At 41.7% G+C, this 21883-nt stretch overlaps 1 protein-coding gene across 9 annotated transcripts in view; it reads right to left on the reverse strand.

Moving 5' to 3' along the window:
• The window catches only part of birc6 (baculoviral IAP repeat containing 6), a 137812-nt gene that overhangs the window by 17352 nt on the left and 98577 nt on the right, over positions 1 to 21883 (reverse strand). For all 9 annotated transcript variants that reach the window (XM_034682615.1, XM_034682616.1, XM_034682613.1 and 6 more), the window contains exons 65-70: positions 19379 to 19601; positions 16377 to 16522; positions 11055 to 11165; positions 9465 to 9682; positions 6664 to 6825; positions 1733 to 1810 (exon numbers count right to left, since the gene is read on the reverse strand). In XM_034682615.1, coding sequence (XP_034538506.1) covers positions 1733 to 1810; positions 6664 to 6825; positions 9465 to 9682; positions 11055 to 11165; positions 16377 to 16522; positions 19379 to 19601 — 938 coding nt within the window. The remainder of the gene's footprint in view (positions 1 to 1732; positions 1811 to 6663; positions 6826 to 9464; positions 9683 to 11054; positions 11166 to 16376; positions 16523 to 19378; positions 19602 to 21883) is intronic.

Genomic DNA, 21883 nt, shown 5'->3' on the forward strand with positions numbered 1-21883 from the left:
CATTCCCTCAGTGTCCTCAGCATCAGAGACTCTTAAATAATCTTGGCAGTGGTGAACACTTAGAAGAGAGTCAGACAAAAGCAGGGAATGTTTTGGCTCCATAAAAATATATCCTTCAATATATCTTTATTAACAACTCGATTAATGCTGCTGCCTGTCTCAAGGAGAGCAGGGACGTCCTCCTGCTTCATCCTGTCCATTCTGAGACACTACTTTACCAACAATGACGATTCTGAGCTTGGAGGCCTGCCTGCTGGCTCCAGCCTCACTGGAACTGGATGATGTGCACTTGAAAGCACTCCATCAGGAGGAAACCAACGACCTTCAACCGGTACGATCTGTCTGTTTTAAACCGCCGCTTTTCAGAATAAATATCCACCCATGCTTGTTTCCAGCCCCTCCCCTGTCTCTCATTCACCAGCCTCCCTTATTTTCCATTATTGATCCACAGCACGCTAACTGGAATGATAATCAATGGAGACATCTCTATGCACTCTCTAACCCTGCAAATGAGGGAATTATTAGAAGGAAAAAAAAAGAGGAATCCATTTCCAGAGGCTCTGCTTCGCTTGTTGTTGGATCAATAAGTATAGAAAATGAATGCTGGTGTGTGTGTGTGTCAACCTGCTCTGCTCAAAATGTTGTGTGTTTATACACAAGTCAGTGTAACACTTCGGATCCCCAGTGGTCCCTTAAAGCTACACACTACTCAACACATTTGAACCGTCAGGGCTTCAGATGATAAAAACACGGATAGACTTTTCAAAAAAACATAATATTTAAAAACATGAAATTCTAATTGAAAAATGTAGCTGAACTTCAACTCAGCGGTATGAGCAGGAATGCAGCTGATAGAGGTGGAAGACCTTGTTTTACTCCAGGCTAGGTTGTGATAGCTCAAAGGTTAGGGCGCTGGTTTAGCTCAGTGGTTCAATCGTGAGCCCATGAACAGAAGCTACAAAGTGGTGAAGCACCCTCGCCCCTCTGCCACCTCTTTCCACACTCTCTCTCATCTCAGAGTCAAGCTCTATCAACTGTCTGATCTCCATCTATCAGTTCAGGCATGAAAATAATATCTTCATAATAATAACATAAAAATATCACGTACTGAAAAGTGTCTGTAAAAAACACAAAGGATGTGAGCAGACTGCACGACAGGCAGTCTTTCCCCTGTATTCATTCTATAGCTTGACGCTGAGCCACAAGATTAGTTTCAAAGTGACAACCAAAAAAGCTGTCAAGTGTCCAACTTGCCTTCAGATGAACCATTTAAATGAAAACTACCATCAAAAAAATGTATATAAAAGAGAGTGAGCAGAATTTGTGTCAAACGAGACTACAAACCGGCTATTTCCAGAATAACGTGATGTCAGTCCTCTAAATCAAAGCCACAAACAGATGGCGTCTGGTCTAAACACACAGCTGAAGCCGACTGGTTCTGACTCCAGCATGAGTGATGTGTGTATGCAGGCATAACCTGGAGGTTCAAATGATACCTGTTTGTGTTTGCTTTGATTAACACCCACACACTGTCACCAAAGCAAAGTAATAACTTGACTTTAAAAAGGATCCTTCATGTCAGCTGTCAAAACACGGAGCCCATTAATACAGAGCCCCCGGGGCGGAGTAATGACAGGGCAGTGATAAACTACAGCCTGCGACACAAAGACTTAGACGACAGCCCTGCTGATCCACTTAGACAGGGGACTGTCCTGATGGATCTTCAACTCACCTGTAAAAAGCTTGAGGTCTGTGGGTTCCATTTCTCCTCTGGTCTCCCGTGCCACGTGTTGAGGATACTTAAACACACCTAGAAAAGCACAGAGAGAGGGGGAAACAGTTTCAGTCACACGGGTGAAGCAACATGTAAGCCTCACACAGCAGTTCAAGTGATCTCCATCTCCGATATGATCTGATTTCTCCAACCCAGAAGCTCCTCTGAGTTACTAAAATGTAACCTAGAGGGAAGGTTAAATGAAACCCTGCGTGAAGCAGTTCAGTCCAGCTCACAGCATACGCCTTTACACACAACATACACACATCTTTTAAAGCTCCAATGAGGAACTTTAGGTCTGTGTTATTTCACTCACAGCTAGGGCTGGGCGATACTTGGATAACTATTGTGATATCATTTTTCTTAATATAAATATAAAAATGTTTTCAACAAAAAAAAATATTTTCAAACCTGTAATTACATCCCCCAACCACTGGAAAGGGAGGGGGCGCTAATGAGCCTTAAATGCTAGTTGCCACCAAACATTAGACAGAAAAAGACAACATTGAACAGGCAATGGTGTCGCAGGGTGAGAGGTAGGCGGGGTTAAACAGGTTCCGAGAGGAATTTAAACACGGCTGAAAAGAGCGACAGCGACACTGCAGGAATCGTAAAACCTACCAGCTCAAAGCAGAGTCGTTAATCTATCACTGTGTTGACTCTGCGGTAACTTAACACTTTCAGGATGTGGGTAAATAAATCTGATTGTGCAAATAAGCTAAACCTGAGAAAAATGAGTCTACAAACTAAAACTTCACAAAAATCAGATACAAGCTAACAAACCATCTTCCCTCAGGAGCAAAAATCTGCCTTAAATTTAAATGAAATAATGATAAGATATTTATCGTGATAATTATTGATACCTAGTGATATGAAAAAAATTATCTTGATAACATCTTTTTTTAAATCGCCCAGCTCTACTCACGGCACAAACTGCTGTTTCAACAGCGTGCTGTGACTCGGTTTGTCTCGCAAACAATAAAAAAATAATAGACTAAAGAAAGCAAACAAGACCATCAGCCACAAGACTTATCTTTATTTACTGTTTCTTTACCAGAACAAAGCTCCTCACAGGATCTTGAAGATAAATGATGTTATTCTTTCACCTGAGCAGACACCAGAGCTTTTAAGCTAAGCTTAGCTACTTGCATAATAAGCATTTAATTAAACATAAGAGTCTTAAAGCTGGGGTTGGTAATCAGATTTAGATACACTTTTTGTCATACTGGTTAAAATGATCTTTATGTCCTGATGGTAATCAATACATAATGTGTTCTTAAAAAAGAGTGAAAAAAAACTGCTATCTACAGCCGGAGTAAACCTGGGAAAACACTAACCAATCACCGTTTTTTGGCTCCCCAAATTTTAAACCAATCAAATCCCGTCCAGCCGTTCTGCCCGCCTCCTGCACCTACATTTCCCCGGCGTGCACTCCTCCGAGTCCCCGTCTCCTGCCTCTACTTCCCCTGACTCTATTTACAGCCCCTCTCGCTCGACCTCGGGCCTGTCCCCTCTGACCTGATGAGGTGCTTTGCTCAGGACTGTAGTCCGGATCAGAGTCTAAAAAGCTCTCGCCAACAAGCAGAATAATTAATGACGTTCAGTAAGTCCTACAGAAAATATATATTTATTGTAGCGTCCGTCCGGACGCTGTAGTGATGACGAGCCGATTGGTGAACACGTTGAGTTTTAATAACCGGTCACTGTCGGCCGTGATCACACCAACCAACAAAACAACAATCAATGTTAGAATGAATGAAGAACTTCTCCTCTTGTCTCTCCTCTCTCCCACTCGCACACTCTACACCTCTCCTGATGCCTTCACTGACCGTCAACACTGTAGGAATTAAGAACATCTACACTGAACACGTTTAACAAACAGTAGAGCTGTTACAGTATTATATATGTGTTATAACTTTTCTCCTGATATCGTGTCACCATGACAACTGGCTAATGCTAGCATGACAGTTGTGAGTACTAACAGCAGCCATGTTTGTTTGTGTTTTTAACTTTCACTATGATAATGTTTTGGTGAGGACCGGTTTTGAATCAGTCACGATCATATGGTCGAGAATCAGCGGCGCTCGTGCATGTGAGCTGGTTTTCCGAGACTACCAACCCTAGCTTTAATTGATGTTAAATAGCAACATAAACAATCAATTAATGTTGCTATTTAACATCATTAACACTCTTGTGTTTCTAAATGAAAACAGGGTTTATTGTCTGTTTAGAACTTTGCTGTATGGTAAGAGGAGACCTGTTTCATGGCTGATCCCCAGGTGAGACGACCTGCACCTGAGACTAACCATCCTGTGCACTATGCCTGCTATGGTGCCTCTGCTGCTGTCTTTGCCATTGATGTGGCAGCCCCAGGTTTTCCTTATAGCAGCTGTCTGGGTCCATTATGGAAATACATGTGGACCGTCAGCAGCTGCTTAACGAGGTGCAGCAGATGGGTGAGCTCCAGCACCTTGACCCAGCAGTCAGGGAGCACTACATGTTCCAACACATCTGGAGAAATGCTTGTGTGTCCACTTTGAAATGTGAAGGTTCGATCACACCTTACCATCTGACAGACTTGTGAAGGTTTGCAGACACTCTGGGTTAATTTGACACAAGAGGACGATATGAGATTTTTCATGGACAACCAGGTAAATCTCCCCGAACCCTGATCACTATTCACGCTCACTACACAGAAGTAATGCTGAAGATGGGCTGAGACTCTACTCTCTAAACCTGAGGGTGGTTTGGGTCAGATTTCATTCCCTTTGCAGCCACTACATGTCTTAACTTTGCATATCATGATGATATTTTCAATGTGCTGTGTGTATGTCATGAGTAATCTGGAGATCTACTGATTATGTTAAAAATAAGTTTTTATGATGCAATTTAGAATTGTTCTGAAGAGTTATTTCCTTTAAGTACTAATGAGATAAAAACCCTGTCGATGACACTTACTGAACATAAGAACGGAAAAATAAAGTCATGATGAATGCTATAAATTCATGTCCTTTATTAGAATGTTGTTTGTAAATTGAGTTTTAATTTATTAGAAATAAATCAACTTTCCAGCATGAAAATTAGAATAATAAAAAAATATCAAAAAAAGACATTTCAATAAGTCAAACCTCACAGGTACTGAGATAGAAATGGCTTCTAACTTTCATAAAGGGGATTAAACCTTGTTAGTCTTTGCTTCAGGAATGTCTGCTGCTGCCTTACATGTATTTCTTGCTCGACTACTATCTCAGTAATCTGCACAGCCTCAGCTAAAGGTGTATTTAAATCAACAAACTGTAATAATTGAGTATTGAAAACACAGAAAACACTGGATGTGATTCTCATATGAAATGTCATAAAAAGAAAATCATTTCAATCCAGCAGATTTAAATTTGGCTTCAAATGTTTTATAAAGTCTTTATATTCATGTTTTAACGACGTGAGATTGATACTCATTCAGAGCCTACGTCAGTAATTTAGAATATTTGAATGGCATTTCTTAAGATAACACGTCTAATGCAAGATCAAGGTGGGAGACAGAAGGCAACATAGTAATCACACAGGAGAACTGGAGTGACATTTTTAAACAACAATGGAAAACAACAAATTCCCCACTTTGGAGAGAATTTACGTGGAAAAATGTCATCCGCTATTTCTGTACTCCATATCAGAAGAAATCATATTCCAGCCAGACAGAGTGTTGGAGATGCTGCGGCAGTAAAGAGGCGAACCACTATCATATATTTTGGAGTTGCCCCGTTGTGAACCCATTTTGGTTGCGCATACATCAGATCCTAGAGACTGTCTTTTCAACAAGAATAACTTTATGTTTCAATCTGTTGTATCTGGTTGATCTAAAGGAACTAGATTGGAGGAACAGATATAAATACTTGCTGAGAATATTACTAGTGGCCTGTAAGAAATCTGTAACAAAGAAATGGTTGAAGAGGGAGGCCCCCAATGTGGATGAATGGATTGATATTGTGCACAGTATCTTTGTGATGGAAAGAATTACTTTTAATTTAAGAACACAAAAGGAGGTATTTATTGTAAATTGGCAAAAATGGATCTCACATGTCTCTACTATCAGACCGGATTTTAGGTGATCTCTGCTTGGACTGTGATTGACACCACCAGAAAAAAAAACAAATATGAAAATAAACAGATGAGTGTCTACCAGTCTCTTTATGTAAGTCTTTACTTTCCCCCCGAAGTCTTTGTACTTGTCTATAGGTCTTCATGTTCATTGTTGTTTATGTACAAAATCAATAAAACGTAAATGGAAAAAAAAAAGAATGTCATTTCTTGGATTAAACCTTCTTGCTACATAGCCCTTAACCTAAGGGTTTGTAGGTTGTAGCTTCTGTTTCTTTTCCATTCAAACAAAGATGACTTGTTTTTCTTTCCTTAATATCCAGCAGCTCATTTTTATGGCACAAAGCACAACGAAGTCATTTATAAATGTACAATAAGCTGTCCAAAAAAGATGAATGTGCTCGTCTCAACTGTTTTTATTTAACGGTAAAAAGATTTTACGAAAAGCAAAAAATCTAATGTGTGTTGGGTTTTGTCCAAAAAACATTTCTATTAATTCTATTTTAAAAAGGAAGGAAGTTGAAATGAAACTATTTTAATCCTACATTCAGTGAACAAACAGAGAATATATTGTATATATATTTATGCACATGCATGTGATGTGTGCTTCTTTCAATGAGAACATTGTTGAACGCAACCCCAACAATTCACAGATGGACTGTTATCCTCAGAGTGTAAGAGGACTGTGATTTTTAACTCCAGTTTCATCAATCACATCAAAAGAGTAAAAAAATAGGATCTCAATTATATTGATCAGATTGACATGAACAGACTGAAGACCTTCATGAACTTACTTTGCCGTCATTGTAGAGGTTAGGGTTAAAGCGCACACTGTGTCCGCCGGTGGTCTCCAGGTTCACCAGAGGAGGCGAGTTGGGATAGTCCTGTGGAAAGTACACGTCGAACTCGAAGCAGCCGTTGGCGTACGGTGTGTCAGCTGGACCCGTGATTAGGACCTGAAACACAGGGGGGGGGGGGGTTGAGAGAGAGAGAGAGATTATTAATCACTCACTAAGAGAGAGGGTTAATTAAAGAAAGGTGGACGCTCTGATAACAGAAACATGGATTAGACTGAGGCCAAATAGCAAAATATGAACAGAGAAATGGTGCTGACTCTGTTTCCAGCTCCTCCACTGAACCAACAATGTAATTAACAACAAGGCTAAAGGGTGAAATTAGCTGAGAGAGGGAGACCGGTTCTATCCAGAGAGCTCATGGCATCTGTAAAAAAAAACAATCTCTGTTCCTTCAACATGAAATAAGCTCATTAATCAAACACACACACACTTAAATCTGGAGTAAGGACCCACTTTTCTATGTCACTAATCTGTTCAATGAAAACACAGCAGACCCCGTTAGGACTAAACACAAGGTGTTTGTGCTCTACAGGAAGGAGGTGCGCTCAGTGGAGAAACCCCTCACACCCTCATTTATGCCCCTCTGATACGTTACCTAGCAGCCATACAGGGGCGCATGTTCTCCAGAGGAACGCAAACACCCTGACACTTGTCTAAACCACTACATTGGTTTTGAGTAGTGCTGTCAGGGTTTGTAGCATTGAGATGACTTGGCAACAACACTTGGAAAATTCTTGAGGGCGCTGAGCACCGTTCATGCGTTAAGTGTATTTTGACATGAACAGTCAGACCCAACACTTCTAAACCAAAGCCGGGTAAATCTGGTGGGGAAGCATTTCAAGCCTAAAACTGACCGCACCACCGTCATAGAGTGGAACATCTGCATCAGGATCATTAGGTGCTGCTGTGAAGATGCAGTGGGGAGAATCAGGAAGTACTGACCCCTCACAGATCATACAATTTCCACCTCAGCAGACACCGTCCCTTTCCTCTGACGCTGCCCTCAGGATGTGTTTTTGTTGGGGAGAGTTAATTTTGGTGGGCTGGTATGAGCATGTTTACATAACAAAGCAGAGCAGTGCTGTGACAGGGCCGAGGGCTGAGGGCAAAGATCTCTTCTTTTAGAGCTCACTTTGTTACCATGTACTCAAAACTATCATCTGCAGCCTGCTTTATGGACAAATAATTAACTCTTGCTTCAAGGTCTTTGCTCTAACTTTAAAATGCAAGACTCTGTCTCTCACCTCTTTCACTTGTTTAAGGATGTGAAAATGTTATCACAAAAACCATAGACTGTATAAATAATGGACGTAGTATCTGTCACATCACCCATCTGTTTTTGTAGCACTATTTTGAAGCCAATCGTCGGAGGGAGCCATATTGGAAATGCTGAACTTAACCTAACTTCTGTCGAGCTAGTGTGAGGTAAAGAGGCGGGCTTTGAGCCTCCTCGCCAACAGCTACAGTGTTCCCGCCTGTCAGTCCAGTCAGTCATGTCCTTATTTTGGCAAAGCTTGTAATCTTAATATCTTCTGAACTGTTGCGTTATAAAATAATTTAACCCCCGTATAGTGTGTGCAAAGAGAGAAATGAACCAGGCTGTAAAGATCGTGTTTTTTGAATGGGTGTGTATGTGGTTTCAGATGTTTCTGCAGCCAGCCTCAAGCGGACACTTGATGTAGAGCTGGGCGATATTGAAAAAGATATTATCACAATAACATTTTTTATATCAGTCGATATCGCTAAATTTCACAATAAATATTCTCCTTAGTGAAAGTTGAAGAAACCAGACGCATGTTAGCTTGTATCTGGGATTTAATGGTCTGAGTGAATGTCCATAATGTCCTTGTCGAGCATGTTTTCACTCTGCTTTGAGCTGCTAGGTTTTGGGTTTTCTTCAGTGTCTCTGTTGCTTGTTTTAGCTGTGTTTACATTTTGCTCCAAACATATTAAAGCCCCACCTACCTCTTACCCTGCAACATGGTTGGCTGTTCCATGCCAACTTCTTCTTTTGTTTAATGTTGGGTGGGAATACGTATTTAAGACACACTCCCTTTCCAGTGATTGGGGTTAATTACAGGTTTAAATATATCGACGTTTCATTGTACATTTGTTATAATTAAATAAAAAAATAATATCGCGATAATTATTGTTTTATCACCCAGCCCTAACTTGAGGAACTGTAGTTTATCACTCTTCAGCTTGGGCTTTGCATTTTGAGACTGAAGTTTGCCACTTGATAGAAACTCATGGCTGTTATTGCTACATTGTATTTACTTTCTAAGAGTTCACACTGGACTAACACTAATAAAAGAAGATTATTTGATGCATGTCTATTGTTTCTGGCTTTAATTCTGGTACGTTGCGGCCTTCCTCTACAGGCGTTCTTTCTAAAGAGAGCTAAAGCAATGAGGATTTTGACATTTAGAGAGACGTTGCCTTTCTTTAAGTTGTTGGGTGAGAGCCATTTATCAAATGTCACTCAGAGAATGAGTAAGAGCTGCTGATGACAGGTCCTACCACAGAAACACCAGCCGCTGTCACACCGTACACTACATCCTTATGGAGGACACGTGCTGCAGCACTGCAGCGGTCTGACTCACCTCTCAAAATTAGTGGTTTCTATTAATAACAGGGTACAGCATCTTACAATTTAACATCTAATGATGTCACAAAACTGACACATCTCCACACAGAGAAGAAAACAGAGTTATTTTAACACCGTGTCAGAAGTTTACCTTCATGATGTCAAGTCTCTCCTCGTCACAGCGGACGAAGACGCTGGAGAAGGATGAAAGGGGCAGAGAGGTGGACAGGGTGACGGCTTCCTGCGCCAGGCGACGGGATCGGGCCGCACTGTTCGTATCGCTGGCGTTCTTCACCTGAGACATGTAGTGGTAGTTCACCTTGAACATCACTTTCCCATCCTCGTCCTCTGAGACCATTTCAAAGGTGTCTGGAAACAGAGAGAGAGAGAGAGAGAGTTACAACACAGACACAACAACAGGCTGTCAATCACATTTGAGCACTGTCAAATCTATGAGTTATTCTCCCTCTCGTGTAGCTGTGACGAAACACTGAAGAGGATAAAGTGTTCTCGTGCAGCTCTCACTGTGTCCTAACTTTTCTGTCTGCACACTGAAACAACATAGTGGACAGTCCAGTCACTTTTAATGACTTCAAACATCAAGCTGCTAACAAAATCAATTACAAGACAGCAGAAGTGGAGTAATTAATCATGACATGGCCTAATGGAGAGTGATGGACAGGACAAAAGGGATAGGCAGGATGGGACTGCTCCCCCCTCTCAGCTCCTCTGACAGGGAGGCTCTATGGATCATATCAGACAGGAGAGGAAACACAGACAGCCCACAGATGAGATGAGAGGGGGGTTTAAACAAGCTCTCATCTCATCATATGTGAACAAAGTTGCATCGTATCTCTCAGCTGATCTCAAACTTTACATGCAAAAATAGTCCTGATGTGTGATTTCACCCTGATGTATTTTGTCAATCTTAACACTCACTGTAAATCTTTGCAGTGAAAGATGTCAATGAAGGTTGTTTCAGCAGCGTGTTGTAACTCACTCGGTCTGACACAGTGATAACAAGGGTTTAAATTACTTTACAGAAGTCATGAGTGCTGTCACTGGTTCTTATGTTTTCATTTGGTTTTATAAAGACGTCAGTATTTACTTCAGTCTGTGTGGTAAGCAGCGTACAGGGGCCTCAGAATAAAAGCTTCACAGATACACTCCCAGTCAAAAGTTAGGACACACCTTCTCATTCAATGTTTTTATTTATTTGAATTATTTTCAACATTGTAGATTAATACTGAAGACATCAAAACTATGAAATAATCTGGTTTTGCCATAATCTGGATTACAACAGTAGTCAAATAGGGCTATCCATTGTGTACTAACCCTACCTCTGAACAACACAACTGATGGTCTCAAACACATTAAGAAGGCAAGTCATTCTACAAATGAACTCTTGACAAGGCTCATGTTAATTAGAAACCATTCCAGGAGACCACTTCATGAAGCAGACTGAGGGGATTCTAAGAGTGTGCAAAGCTGTCATGAAGGAAAAAGGGGGCTACTTTACAGAATCTAAAATATAAAACATATTCTGCTTTGTTTAACACTTTTTGGTTCATTCAATAATTCCATGTGTGTTCTTTCATAGTTTTGATGTCTTCAGTATTAATCTACAGTGTTTACAATCATGAAAATAAATACAAACCCTTGAATGAGAAGGTGTTTCCAAACTTTTGACTGGTCGTGTACATAAAAGTTTGCATTGTCAAAAGAAAAGAAGTGAACTCACCAAACTGCAGTTTCTTCATAGCAGCTACGTATTTCTCCTCTAAGGAACGTAGGATGGACTGAGGCTTCGGCCGACTGGACACCTTCTTCGAAGACTCCACCAGCTTCCTCTCTGTTGAGGAGATGGGACACAAAGATTGTGAGGATGAGGGTGAAAACATGAGATGGCAGTCTGTAGCAGAGACACATTAACCTGAGGAGCTAGCCATATGTGAAAATCCTCTAAGGTCAGCCTGCTTCAGGGCCATTTATCAGATCAAGATTGGGAATCACAAAAGCAAAGACATGTATAGTGATTGACTATAATAACAGAATACTGTGCATCCCAAGTATTTGAGTAAAAAATAATAAAACAAGCCATAATTTCCTTTTTCAATTTTACAGTAGAAAATAGACATAACATATCTCCCAAAAAAATCTATATATAATAATAACGTTAATAACAGTTATAATAATAATAATAATATGTTAATAAAACTAAATACACCACCTTTAAAGCACATGGTACTGAAAATTATTTTGCCAGTTCAAGTCCAGTCAAGTTTATTTATTTAGCACATTTAAAACAACTCTTGTCGGCCAAAGTACAAGAAGACAACAATAAACAACACATCATATTTATATAAAAAGTAAAATCTGTCGCGATGTTTCTGTTCTCATCTCGAGGAGAGAGCCGAAGAGAAGAGATGGGTCTTCAATGATGATTTCAAACATTCAGTAGTGGGGGCTGATCGTATCTGAAGTGGTAGGCTATTCCAGAGATTGGGGGCAGCTATTGTAAAGGCTTGATCGACCCAGGTTTTTAAGGCGAGTTTTAGGCACATCCAGGAGTAGCTCGTTGGTTGACTTAAGTTCAGTACAGCAGTGAGAAACAATCACAGATGTTCTAAGTCATAGTTCTGACATGTTGTGCTTTGTTGTAGCAGTGTCTGTTCACAGATATGAGCAACTACCATGATAAATGACTGTTCATATAACCATAAGGAATGACTGCAATGCCCTTTAATAGAAAGAAACACACCTGTGTCCTGATATTATCGTCACTAATGGGCCTATAACAGATACACTGGTACTGGCTGATGTTAGATTTTTTATGTATCATTTTTAAACGACATCATTCACAATACTCTCAGCACTATCTGCAGCTCTATTAACAGTTAAAGTCTGCCTGCACTATCATCACACAGCAAGTCTTTATCCTCTTGAGCATCAGAGGACGTGGGACACATCTATCACCACAAATACAAACTTAACATGATTTTACAAACATCCTGAAACGTCGTAACAAGACCATGTAGATTTATTTTACTTGTAGGAGAGGAAAGGAGAAGTCACACGACTGTTTTTCGAAGGTTAAGAATGAAATGATATATTTTAATATCAGCCATAAACCACTGGAGTAAAATCAAACCATGAAGCTAAGAGGTGCACATTAGACCGCACATAACAGCGCTGATCTGCTCATTTATTTGTCCCGTCAGTTGGTGCGGGTACATCGATGCTTCAGAGCAATACGTCCTCTCCTCAGTCAATATAGTCTTGCTCCTGTCTGAGCAGAGATATGTTTCTTAAAGCCTTGTACTAATTAAATGATCAAACTTCAGTCACGGCTCTCCTGTTGCAGGCTCCACACTGCACTACTCTGTGTGATGTGTGAGTCCAGAGACTCTTATCGTATGGATTTGTTAATATGATGTGCCATTGATCTTTACTTTACCCTGCTCGCCACACGCACGTCTTCCAGTATCCCCTCCTCCTAAGTGATCAGTTAGACGGCTATTTGTGTGGAGTGAGCATAAAAGTCTCTGGATGGGCGGTTGGGAGATGATTAATAATGTGTACTGTGTAGCAACAAGGTAATGGGGGAGGTGTAATGCTTCATCATGCGGCAGACGTTATATTGATGGCGCTGCTTTCTTTACATGAATAATAGCGAGCTAGAAGAATCTATGTTCTTTATTTCTCCGTGTGAGGAACAAGTAAACACACCCGAGATCTTTGCTCTTTACTCAGGGACGAAGGGATGAAACAGAACCTGGTTAGAGAGCTGAAAGTTTAAACACACAAAGGACGATTCAAATCTGTGAGATGATAAATAAATATCCATACCCTTTTCAAACAGCAGAGGGCGCTATCTGCCTTTGAATTCCCCTGTTTTATGTCATTACGTCTCTTCTACGTGTGTAGCTGAATATAAGCGTAAAGAAATGGCGGCAGCAGCTGCAGGTAAAAGTACCACCAGTTAGGGCTGGGTGATAATTCAATAACGCTAATAAATGCGATATATTTTTTCTCGATATAAATAAAACAACTGTTCGATAAATTTCGATATAAATAAACCTGTAATTACACCCCCCAACCACTATAAAGGGAGGGGGCGCAAATGAGCCTTAAACGCTAGTTGCCACCCAACATTAGACAGAAGAAGAAGACTGCATTGAACAGCCAATCATGTCGCAGGGTGAGAGGTAGGCGGGGCTTAAATAAGTTTGGAGCAGAATGTAAACACAGCTGAAACGAACTGACACTACAGGAAATGTAAAACCTCGGAGCTCAAAGTCGTCGTTAGTCTGACACTGAGTGGACTCTGCGTTAACTAGTAACTTAATACACTTCATTAAATTCACTTTCAGGGTGTGGGGAAAGGAAGAGCACAGAGACAACTTCTGCTGTGCATTTAAAACACATTTAATGTCCACCGCGACCGTAGGACAACTGAACACTGAATAACCGTGACGCATTCACTGCACTGTGGGAAACAACATTACCTTGCCCGTAACCCTTAAGGCTGATTTATACTTCTGCGTTGAATCAACGGCGTACCCTACGCCGGGGGTCCACGTAGCTCCCGTACCTACGCCGTGGCCTACGCACGTAGCTGACGTGCACCTCCTCCAAAATGTAACTCCCCGTAGAGCCGACGCGGACCGCAAGCTCTGTGATTGGTCCGCTCGGCGGCTTTGTCTTTCCCGCATTTACAACACTTCCGGGATCCCGGACATCGGCCGCACATCGGCCGTGTATTTCATCTCCTCCTCTCTATTCTTCATGTAATCATGTCTGTATGATAAACAGCAACATGTATCAGCTGTAGATTAACAGAACACGCTCTGAAACTCTGTGGAAAAGTAAACAGAGATCGTAGCGGGACCGGAAGCAGGCGGCCGGCTATCAGAGAGACCGCACTGCCCTCAAGCGTTTCGGCGGAGAATTGCTGCGCGACATGGACACACCGACGCACAAGTATGTGGGGCTCATGTCCGCGTCAGCCCCTGCTGCGTAGGGGAGACCCAGACGTATAAATCAGCCTTTAGTGACCTTATAGGGGAGAGCACAACTCAAAACAATACTCCATGAACTGACACACAGTACACCATTTGATGTATCTTTGTTGTAAATTTAAATCAAATTATACAAAAAAGCTCAACCTGAGAAAAATAAGAATCTACAAACTAAAACTTCACAAAAATCTCAAAGACCTGCTTCCTGTTCGCACCGTCAGAAATGAAGGATTCAAGAAGTTATCAGAAAACTAAATACAGATACAAACTAACAAACTGTCTTCAACTTTCTCTCAGGAGCAAAAATCTGACTTTACATTTAAATGAAATCATGATTTGATATTTATCATGATAATTATATCGACTGATATGAAATATTTTATTGTGATAACATCATTTTCAATATCGCCCAGCTCTACCACCAGTGTTCTCCACTAAGAACGAGATCTCTGTGATCCACTAAAGAATATTGGCCAAACATATTAGCTTTTCTTTCTTTATCCATAAAAGATTTCTTTCCGTTATTGGTAACCAGTGGACTGCATAAAGCAGGAAAAGGGTAAAATATAGGCATCACAGATGAGGTCATCTCTTCTCTAAAGCTGAAAAATAAAGTGCGTTACTTGCACCTTTGGAAAAAAATTAATATATTGAACCTCGGACAATGAGTCACATCACGAGTTGAGTCAATAAACACATCCATAATAAGAAGTGATGGGTGGGCGATAAGCTGATGAAAACCTTTGTTTCTCTCTTCCACAGGACCTCAGGGGCTGATGCTGCTGCTGACTCACTCATTCAGGATATGTTTTTAATAAAACACAGAGGTTGTGTCTGAAACAGCTCCTCTCTTTTCAAACACTTCAGTGGAAATTTGACATTTTGAAGTGTTGTCCAAATTCTGAGTGAGAATTGTTGGATCCTGTTTAATGGACTCATTGTATCCCACAATGCATTGTGAAAAATAGCATCCACAAATGCACACTATCCAAGCAATATATCCCATCATGCATTGCAGTTTAAAGCAAATGACTGACAGAGGATCAGAGAGGGTCCAGAGTGCTGTCTGATGTAAGCTCTGATATTTCTTCCAATCAAAACGATTTGAATTAGAGTTCATATTTGGAGTCTTTTTTAAAAACCTACATCTAGAAACTGATCTTTAACAGGATAAAGGATCTTTGACAAGGCAACAGGGTTTGGCCTTACTGCTTCTAATTAGGGATGTGTGTGTGTTAAGTTGACAAAACAAACGTCATCCATCACCCTCACTTGTCGGTGCCAGAATGAGTAAAATAAGTTTTAAATATATTTATTATTGTAGGCCCCAAATGCCGGGCATCTTGTGTCTAAGCTGCAGTGTAACCACCTGCCACTAGTGGGGGCTGTAGCTCTGGTTAATGGCTTCCCGCATAAAGCTATAACTCCTTACAACCCTGATGTAAACAAGCTCAGATGGCATCTCATAGCACGGCCTCATTTGGCAGTATCTGATCTAGAAAAGGGGAAATGAGCAAGGCGTAACAAGCACCTATGTGACATCAGAGGGAGTTTCAGGAAGTGCTCAGTTCTGAGCTTTAGACACTGGTCGAGTTCAACTTTCAAAGCCAGGCAGATTTCATCCTGAGATTAAAAAGTCAAGCTGAATCAATCACAGCGGAGGGATTCAGACCTCTTGCTAAGCTAAACTGAGAGACCCATTTTCTCGTCCTTGCACCGCGAGGGCAGGACACAGACAACAGACGAGGGTGTGAGACAATGAAGAGACAGGGAGAAAAATGAAGAGCTGGGACCTGCTGGAGTTATTCAGATCAAGCTGAGAGGAGAGAAATAAGAATACTGGATGCCGGCCAACAAAGGTTTTCGGTCAGGAGAGAAGCAAGGACACAAAGTGACGTAAGGATCTGTATTTGCTTGAATCTAAAAGCTTGAGATCAGGATTAAAACACATTTTATATGAAACCTGTTATCAGTCTGCTGATGTAAATCTGAATCTCTCTTGTGATTTAAGTCAGACTCTACAGCGTGGGTTGGATACAGACCTTGGTTGGCCTGCCGTAGGCTGGTGGTTGCAGCGTAGACGATCTCAGCGGTCCTCTGGATGTCAGGAACCAGCAGAGTCAAACCCTCAGGCTCTGGATCTGAGCTATCAGTCTTCACCACACCTTTACTCTTATCTTTCTTTGACCTGGAACAAACACAAACATACATTAAGCCAGGCTTTAAGATACAGGTGGCAAAGATCTAGCCTAGACCTGTTTAAACCAATACAGAATAAAAATCAAGGCGGACGGAACTTACTCAAAGTAATTACTGGGTTAAGACGCCATTTGATTGTTATTGCAGTAGACCTTTCGCAATAAATGCCCCAAATCTTGTATTTCTATTCCAATAGTAAGAATAAAAGTTATTCTACATAAACGATCCATGCGTTCTCTCTTAGCATATGTGGATTTAACTTGTTAGACAGAGACCTGTGTGTTGATCATGCTTTAACACTACTAAAGAAACTGTGTCAGACGTTTGTGTTTATTTAATGTTGACACAAAAGTAATAATGGTTTAATCATTTACTTGACCTTTTAGCTTCGAGTCTAGGGAATGATGCATTAGAAAAACTACAACGTATAACATCACATCAGAGCCCCTGTGAGGAGTTTTGGACTGGTTATAAAACAGAGTGAAATTATACTGATGTTTTTTTATGACCTAAAAGAGGAAACAAGATCATCAGCGTCAAGAGTGACATCTCTCATTTTGTCATTTTAATGCCTGTAACCGCTGTGAGGGGTAGGTGTCAGACCAGATGATGAGAAAACTGCCCTTTTCTACTTTTTCCACAGCAAACATTCCTACAAGACAACAGAATGAGATCTTCTTGACTTAAAAACACTTCTTGTGCATGGTACTGGGCAAAAAGACCGCTTTGTCCACATGGGGAGCCAGAATCAATACAAACAGAAAGTTCCACCGAGGAGCTTTAAGCAAAAATACCAGAACAGACACTGAGAGTTCTGAGTCTTACTAAATAAACACCTGTTGTCTAGTCATCATTTTGAGCTGCACTAGACGATGCACCGGCTTTTGGTATTTTACCCAGAAGATGGCGCTCTAAGAGGAAGGAAGCGAAGACTACCATGCGCAAAGCATGCTGGGTACACAGTGAGGGAGACCAAATCTAGTGCCACTTTTTAACACTTTTCTCCCTCATTAGTTCATAATCCTGCATTTACAGAAAACTGTTTTATAATATTGGGTAAATAAAACTTGTGAGGTGCTGACTCGATTGAAAAGACTCTTCTAATTAAAACCAGTGACCAGCTGAGCGCTGTGGAGTGAAGGCTGATTTATACTTCACAGTCGAATCGACTGTGTACCCTACGCCAGAGGTCTGCATGGCTCCCGTACCTACGCAGAGGCCTACGCACATAGCTGATGTGCACCTTCTCCAAAATGTAACTACTCGTAGAATCGATGCGGACCGCAAGCCCTGTGATTGGTCCGCTCGGCTGAATTGTATTTCCTGCATTTACAGCACTTCCCGATCATCGGCCGCGTATTTCATCTCCTCCTCTCTATTCTTCATGTAATCATGTCTGTATGATAAACAGCAACATGTATCAGCTGTAGATTAACATAACACGCTCTGAATCTGTGGAAAAGTAAACAGAGATCGTAGCGGGACCGGAAGCAGGCGACCGGCTATCAGAGAGACCACACTGCCCTCAAGCGTTTCGGTGGAGAATTGCTGCGTGACACGGACACATCGACGCACAAGTATGTGGTGCTCATGTCCGCGTCGACCATTGCTGTGTAGGGGCGACGCAGAAGTATAAATCAGCCTTAAGTCTCTGCAAACTGATCACATCACTGTAGGCTGTGCTCAGCTACCATTCAGGTAGCTGGCAGGGCGGTAGGGCGTAACAGATGGTAGTAGAAATAGCTCCACATCTGCAGAGAAGCTGCACGTTGCTGAACGCAGTTTGAACCTTTTCTCCTCCAGGAGCTCTCCTAAAAGTGGAATGTGTCTGATTTACCATGGCGATTTATATTCCAGGTACTACAGTAATCTTTCCTCATTTGCTAACAGAGCAGATTTAATTTGTCTGATTTTTGACTTAACGGATGAAATGAATGATCTTGAGGGGGCAGACATAAGGAGCTAATCTTGTAGAACGATGAGAGTCGTCAGTAATCTGTGATGCTGCCTGCATTAAGTGTGACAGCTCCAGTAATCCACTGCCGTCTCATTAAAACTTGAGGAACTGTAGCGTTTTCTTCATGTGGTACCTTAACTGAACCCTCCTGACACAGGACGGCTGCTGGAACATTCATGACATGCTTCTTCTAAAAATACCAGCGGGAACTTCACATATAATCAGGCACTCTGACATGTATGTATGCAGTGTGTATGTATGTAAACCTGAGTACAACATGCTGTCAGGAAATGAACAAGAGCTGAAAGGTAGGGAGGGAGATCACTCATGCGGACGTGGCGTGGTCACATGTGAGTGTGTGAGTGTGTGTGTGTGTGTGTGTGTGTGTGTGTGTGTGTGTGTGTGTGTGTGTGTGTGTGTGTGTGTGTGTGTGAGTGTGTACACATATATAATGCAAAGCAAAGGCATTGTTTTTTCTGCTGAGGCTGAAACCTTTCCCTGCTCTTAATAAAACACACAACACATTTCCTGACATGTGTCCCTGACCGCCTCTGAAAGCAGCAGAGTGACTGAATCCAAATGCGCCTCCATGCCTCTTGGGGTGCATTCACGTCACCCCGGATGCATTTTCATACCCGCTTTACACAAAGATCTACATGTTAGGATTCACAGTTCAGCAGTTTTACCGAGAAGAGGAGAATGAGTGATTACATAGAAGCAATGTCTTTGCTTACGGAAAAGGGTAAATGAAACATCCCTCCTTTGATGCAGGAAGTCTGTGTCCGCTCATGTGACACAATAATTACGTGTATTTATAACTCAACAACATCAAGAGTTGAAGTTTAAAACCTAAAGCCCTGAAAGCCAGAGAGATCTCCTCCATCTCACCTGAGGCGGTTGGTGTAAGTGTCCACACATGTCTTCATCTTAGCCAGCAGCATCCCAACAGAGGTCTGACCCTCTGAGTGTTCTTCATCCTCCTCCTCCTCGTCCTCCCCTGGGTCTCCTGAGAGAGGCAGCAGCAGAGGAACCAACGCTGTGCAGGTAGAAATGGCCCTGAGCAGCTCCAGCAGCGCCCGATACAGAGGCACATGTCGAGCCATGTCCAGGACTGCAGAGAGAAGAGAGGAGATTCAGAGTCAGACGAAGGAACAACACACATGTATCTGTTAATATGTCGAAGCATTTGTGTTATGAACATGGCTATTTTACTGCAAGACTGAAGTCACAGCGTAGTTCAGAGTATGATATCTATCTGGGGGCAGAGGAAGTATCCTCAGTGACCTACATGGAGGGGAAACACGACTTTAAGTGCACAAAGTAACAAAAAACCTGATTTACTCTGTGCTAGAAAAGTCTTTGAGTGTGCTTAGTGATGCCACCAGTGGCCTCCGTAAAGGGGGCAGCTGCTTCATTGTATCATCGCTCCTGGACACCGGGCGTCTGTTACTTAAGACCTGCCTCATGTTATTTTCCTTCCTGCACACATCTTCTTAATATTCTTCTGGCAGCTGATTTTATGAGCTACTCAATAACTTAAGGGAATTTAAAGAGATAGGAGGGGTTTTATAGAGTTCCTGGGTCATGGCAGTTTTTATTCTGAATATAATAACGTATACCTTAATCCCTTTGAAGGAAAGTGTGAAGGTGAAGTTATTAACCATAAAACCAACAGTAAACTTGACCTGGTTTCAAATTTGGTATCATACATTATTACGGCCAGTGGTTGGTCTGTCTCCGATCCTTCCAATAGGTTTTGATTCTAGTCAATGTGTTAACTTCCACTGGATCTGTTGCGTTCTGGCTCCGTCTCTGATCCAGCAGGTCAGAGCCCACAGATCAGATACGCAAGACTTCTATTTTTTCCATCTGCCAGAGCACAACGCATCAATCTCAACAGAGCAGATGGAGCGGGACAGGAAGTCCAAATCCAGTGGAAGTTAACACATTGACCAGAATAGAAACCTATCAGATCCGGTGCTGTGGCAGATCGAAGACGGACTGGACATGGATCTGGTGGAAGTTCCATGTCAGAGATGTTTTGGTTTGACATCATCGGCTGATATTTGCCCCGTTGACAGACAAATCCGACAGCGACAAACAAAGTGCTGTACACCCACATCAGTTGCCAATGTTTATTGGTTGTTTTGCATCAATTTAATGCTGGACATCAAGAATGATTGACTGATTCAGAGAAGAGAGTTTTTATTAAGTAGTAAGTAAGTCACCTGTTGGACAAACATATGAGAAGAATGACAGAGCAGTAAGAGACACAAAGAGAAATCAGTGAGCAAGACGCACTCGACAAAGCTCAGGAGCAGGAATCAAACTAGGTGTGACATTGTTTAAGATCTTGTCATTGGTGGGTGGGACAGTGCACTCAAAGTCTAAAGAACTGTCTGGAAATCTGCTGCCAAACTATCACCCTAAGATTCCAATATTATCATCTTCTATCCAGGGTGTAATGTTGTATCCAACAATCACCAGAAAAAGCAACAGAACTGAAACCAGCACTTAATATCGAGTGGTTTCAAATCACACAAGAAAGCATTACAAAAGTGTTTCTCTGTGAGCCGAGGTGAGGCTTTGTTCGGTGTATATCTGAGCTCACAGATCCAGAAAGATGAGAGCAGAAAAAAAACTCCTGATTGTCTGAGACACTGAATTTAGAGAGTGTAGGTGTCGTTGAAGGGGGGTAAAAGTGAGGACGTATTTATAGAGACATTGTGAAAATGTTTGAAAGTGGTGAGGGATGACGGACCAAAGGGTAACCCTAAACAGTCAAAGCAGCCCCAGGCCACAGGTAAGGATCTCTAAAGCAGGGCAGGGCGATGAATGCATGAACAAATGAATTAAGGACAAGAGGATAAAAACACAAAAGGCTCTGCATGCAAAGAATGAAAAGATGATCTGCTCATAGCTGGAGAGAGGATATAAGGGTGGTAGAAATTAAGAGCCTGGTGCTGTGTAATAATGTGTGTGACAGTTACAGTCGATGGTCTACCTCAGTGGTTTCTAAATTAACAAACCAAACCTGACAGCTCCCACGTCTCGCCCACAACCCAGGCCTTAAATAACAGGATGTGGACGGCCCTGCAGACTGAGTCATGAGGACTGAAGGGTCAAGCTCGGCAGTGAACACTCTGATCGGAGGAATAAGACGAGAAATCTTACTTTAATGATTTCTGTTTTAATTAAAATGACGGCGTACTCAAGGGTTCAAGAATCACGTGTTACTGATAGCACTTATAACACAACTGTGTATGCTCATGCAGTGTGCTGACAGAGAGCACGCACTGGTTTTAAAAGGAGCCATGAATTCAAGAGCTGTGGTGGATCAAAGGTTTGAATAATCTTCACTGGTTTTGATCAACATAAGAAAAACACTTCAGA

The sequence above is a fragment of the Notolabrus celidotus genome, chromosome 4 (assembly GCF_009762535.1).
Source record: "Notolabrus celidotus isolate fNotCel1 chromosome 4, fNotCel1.pri, whole genome shotgun sequence".
Classification (NCBI taxonomy): domain Eukaryota; kingdom Metazoa; phylum Chordata; class Actinopteri; order Labriformes; family Labridae; genus Notolabrus; species Notolabrus celidotus.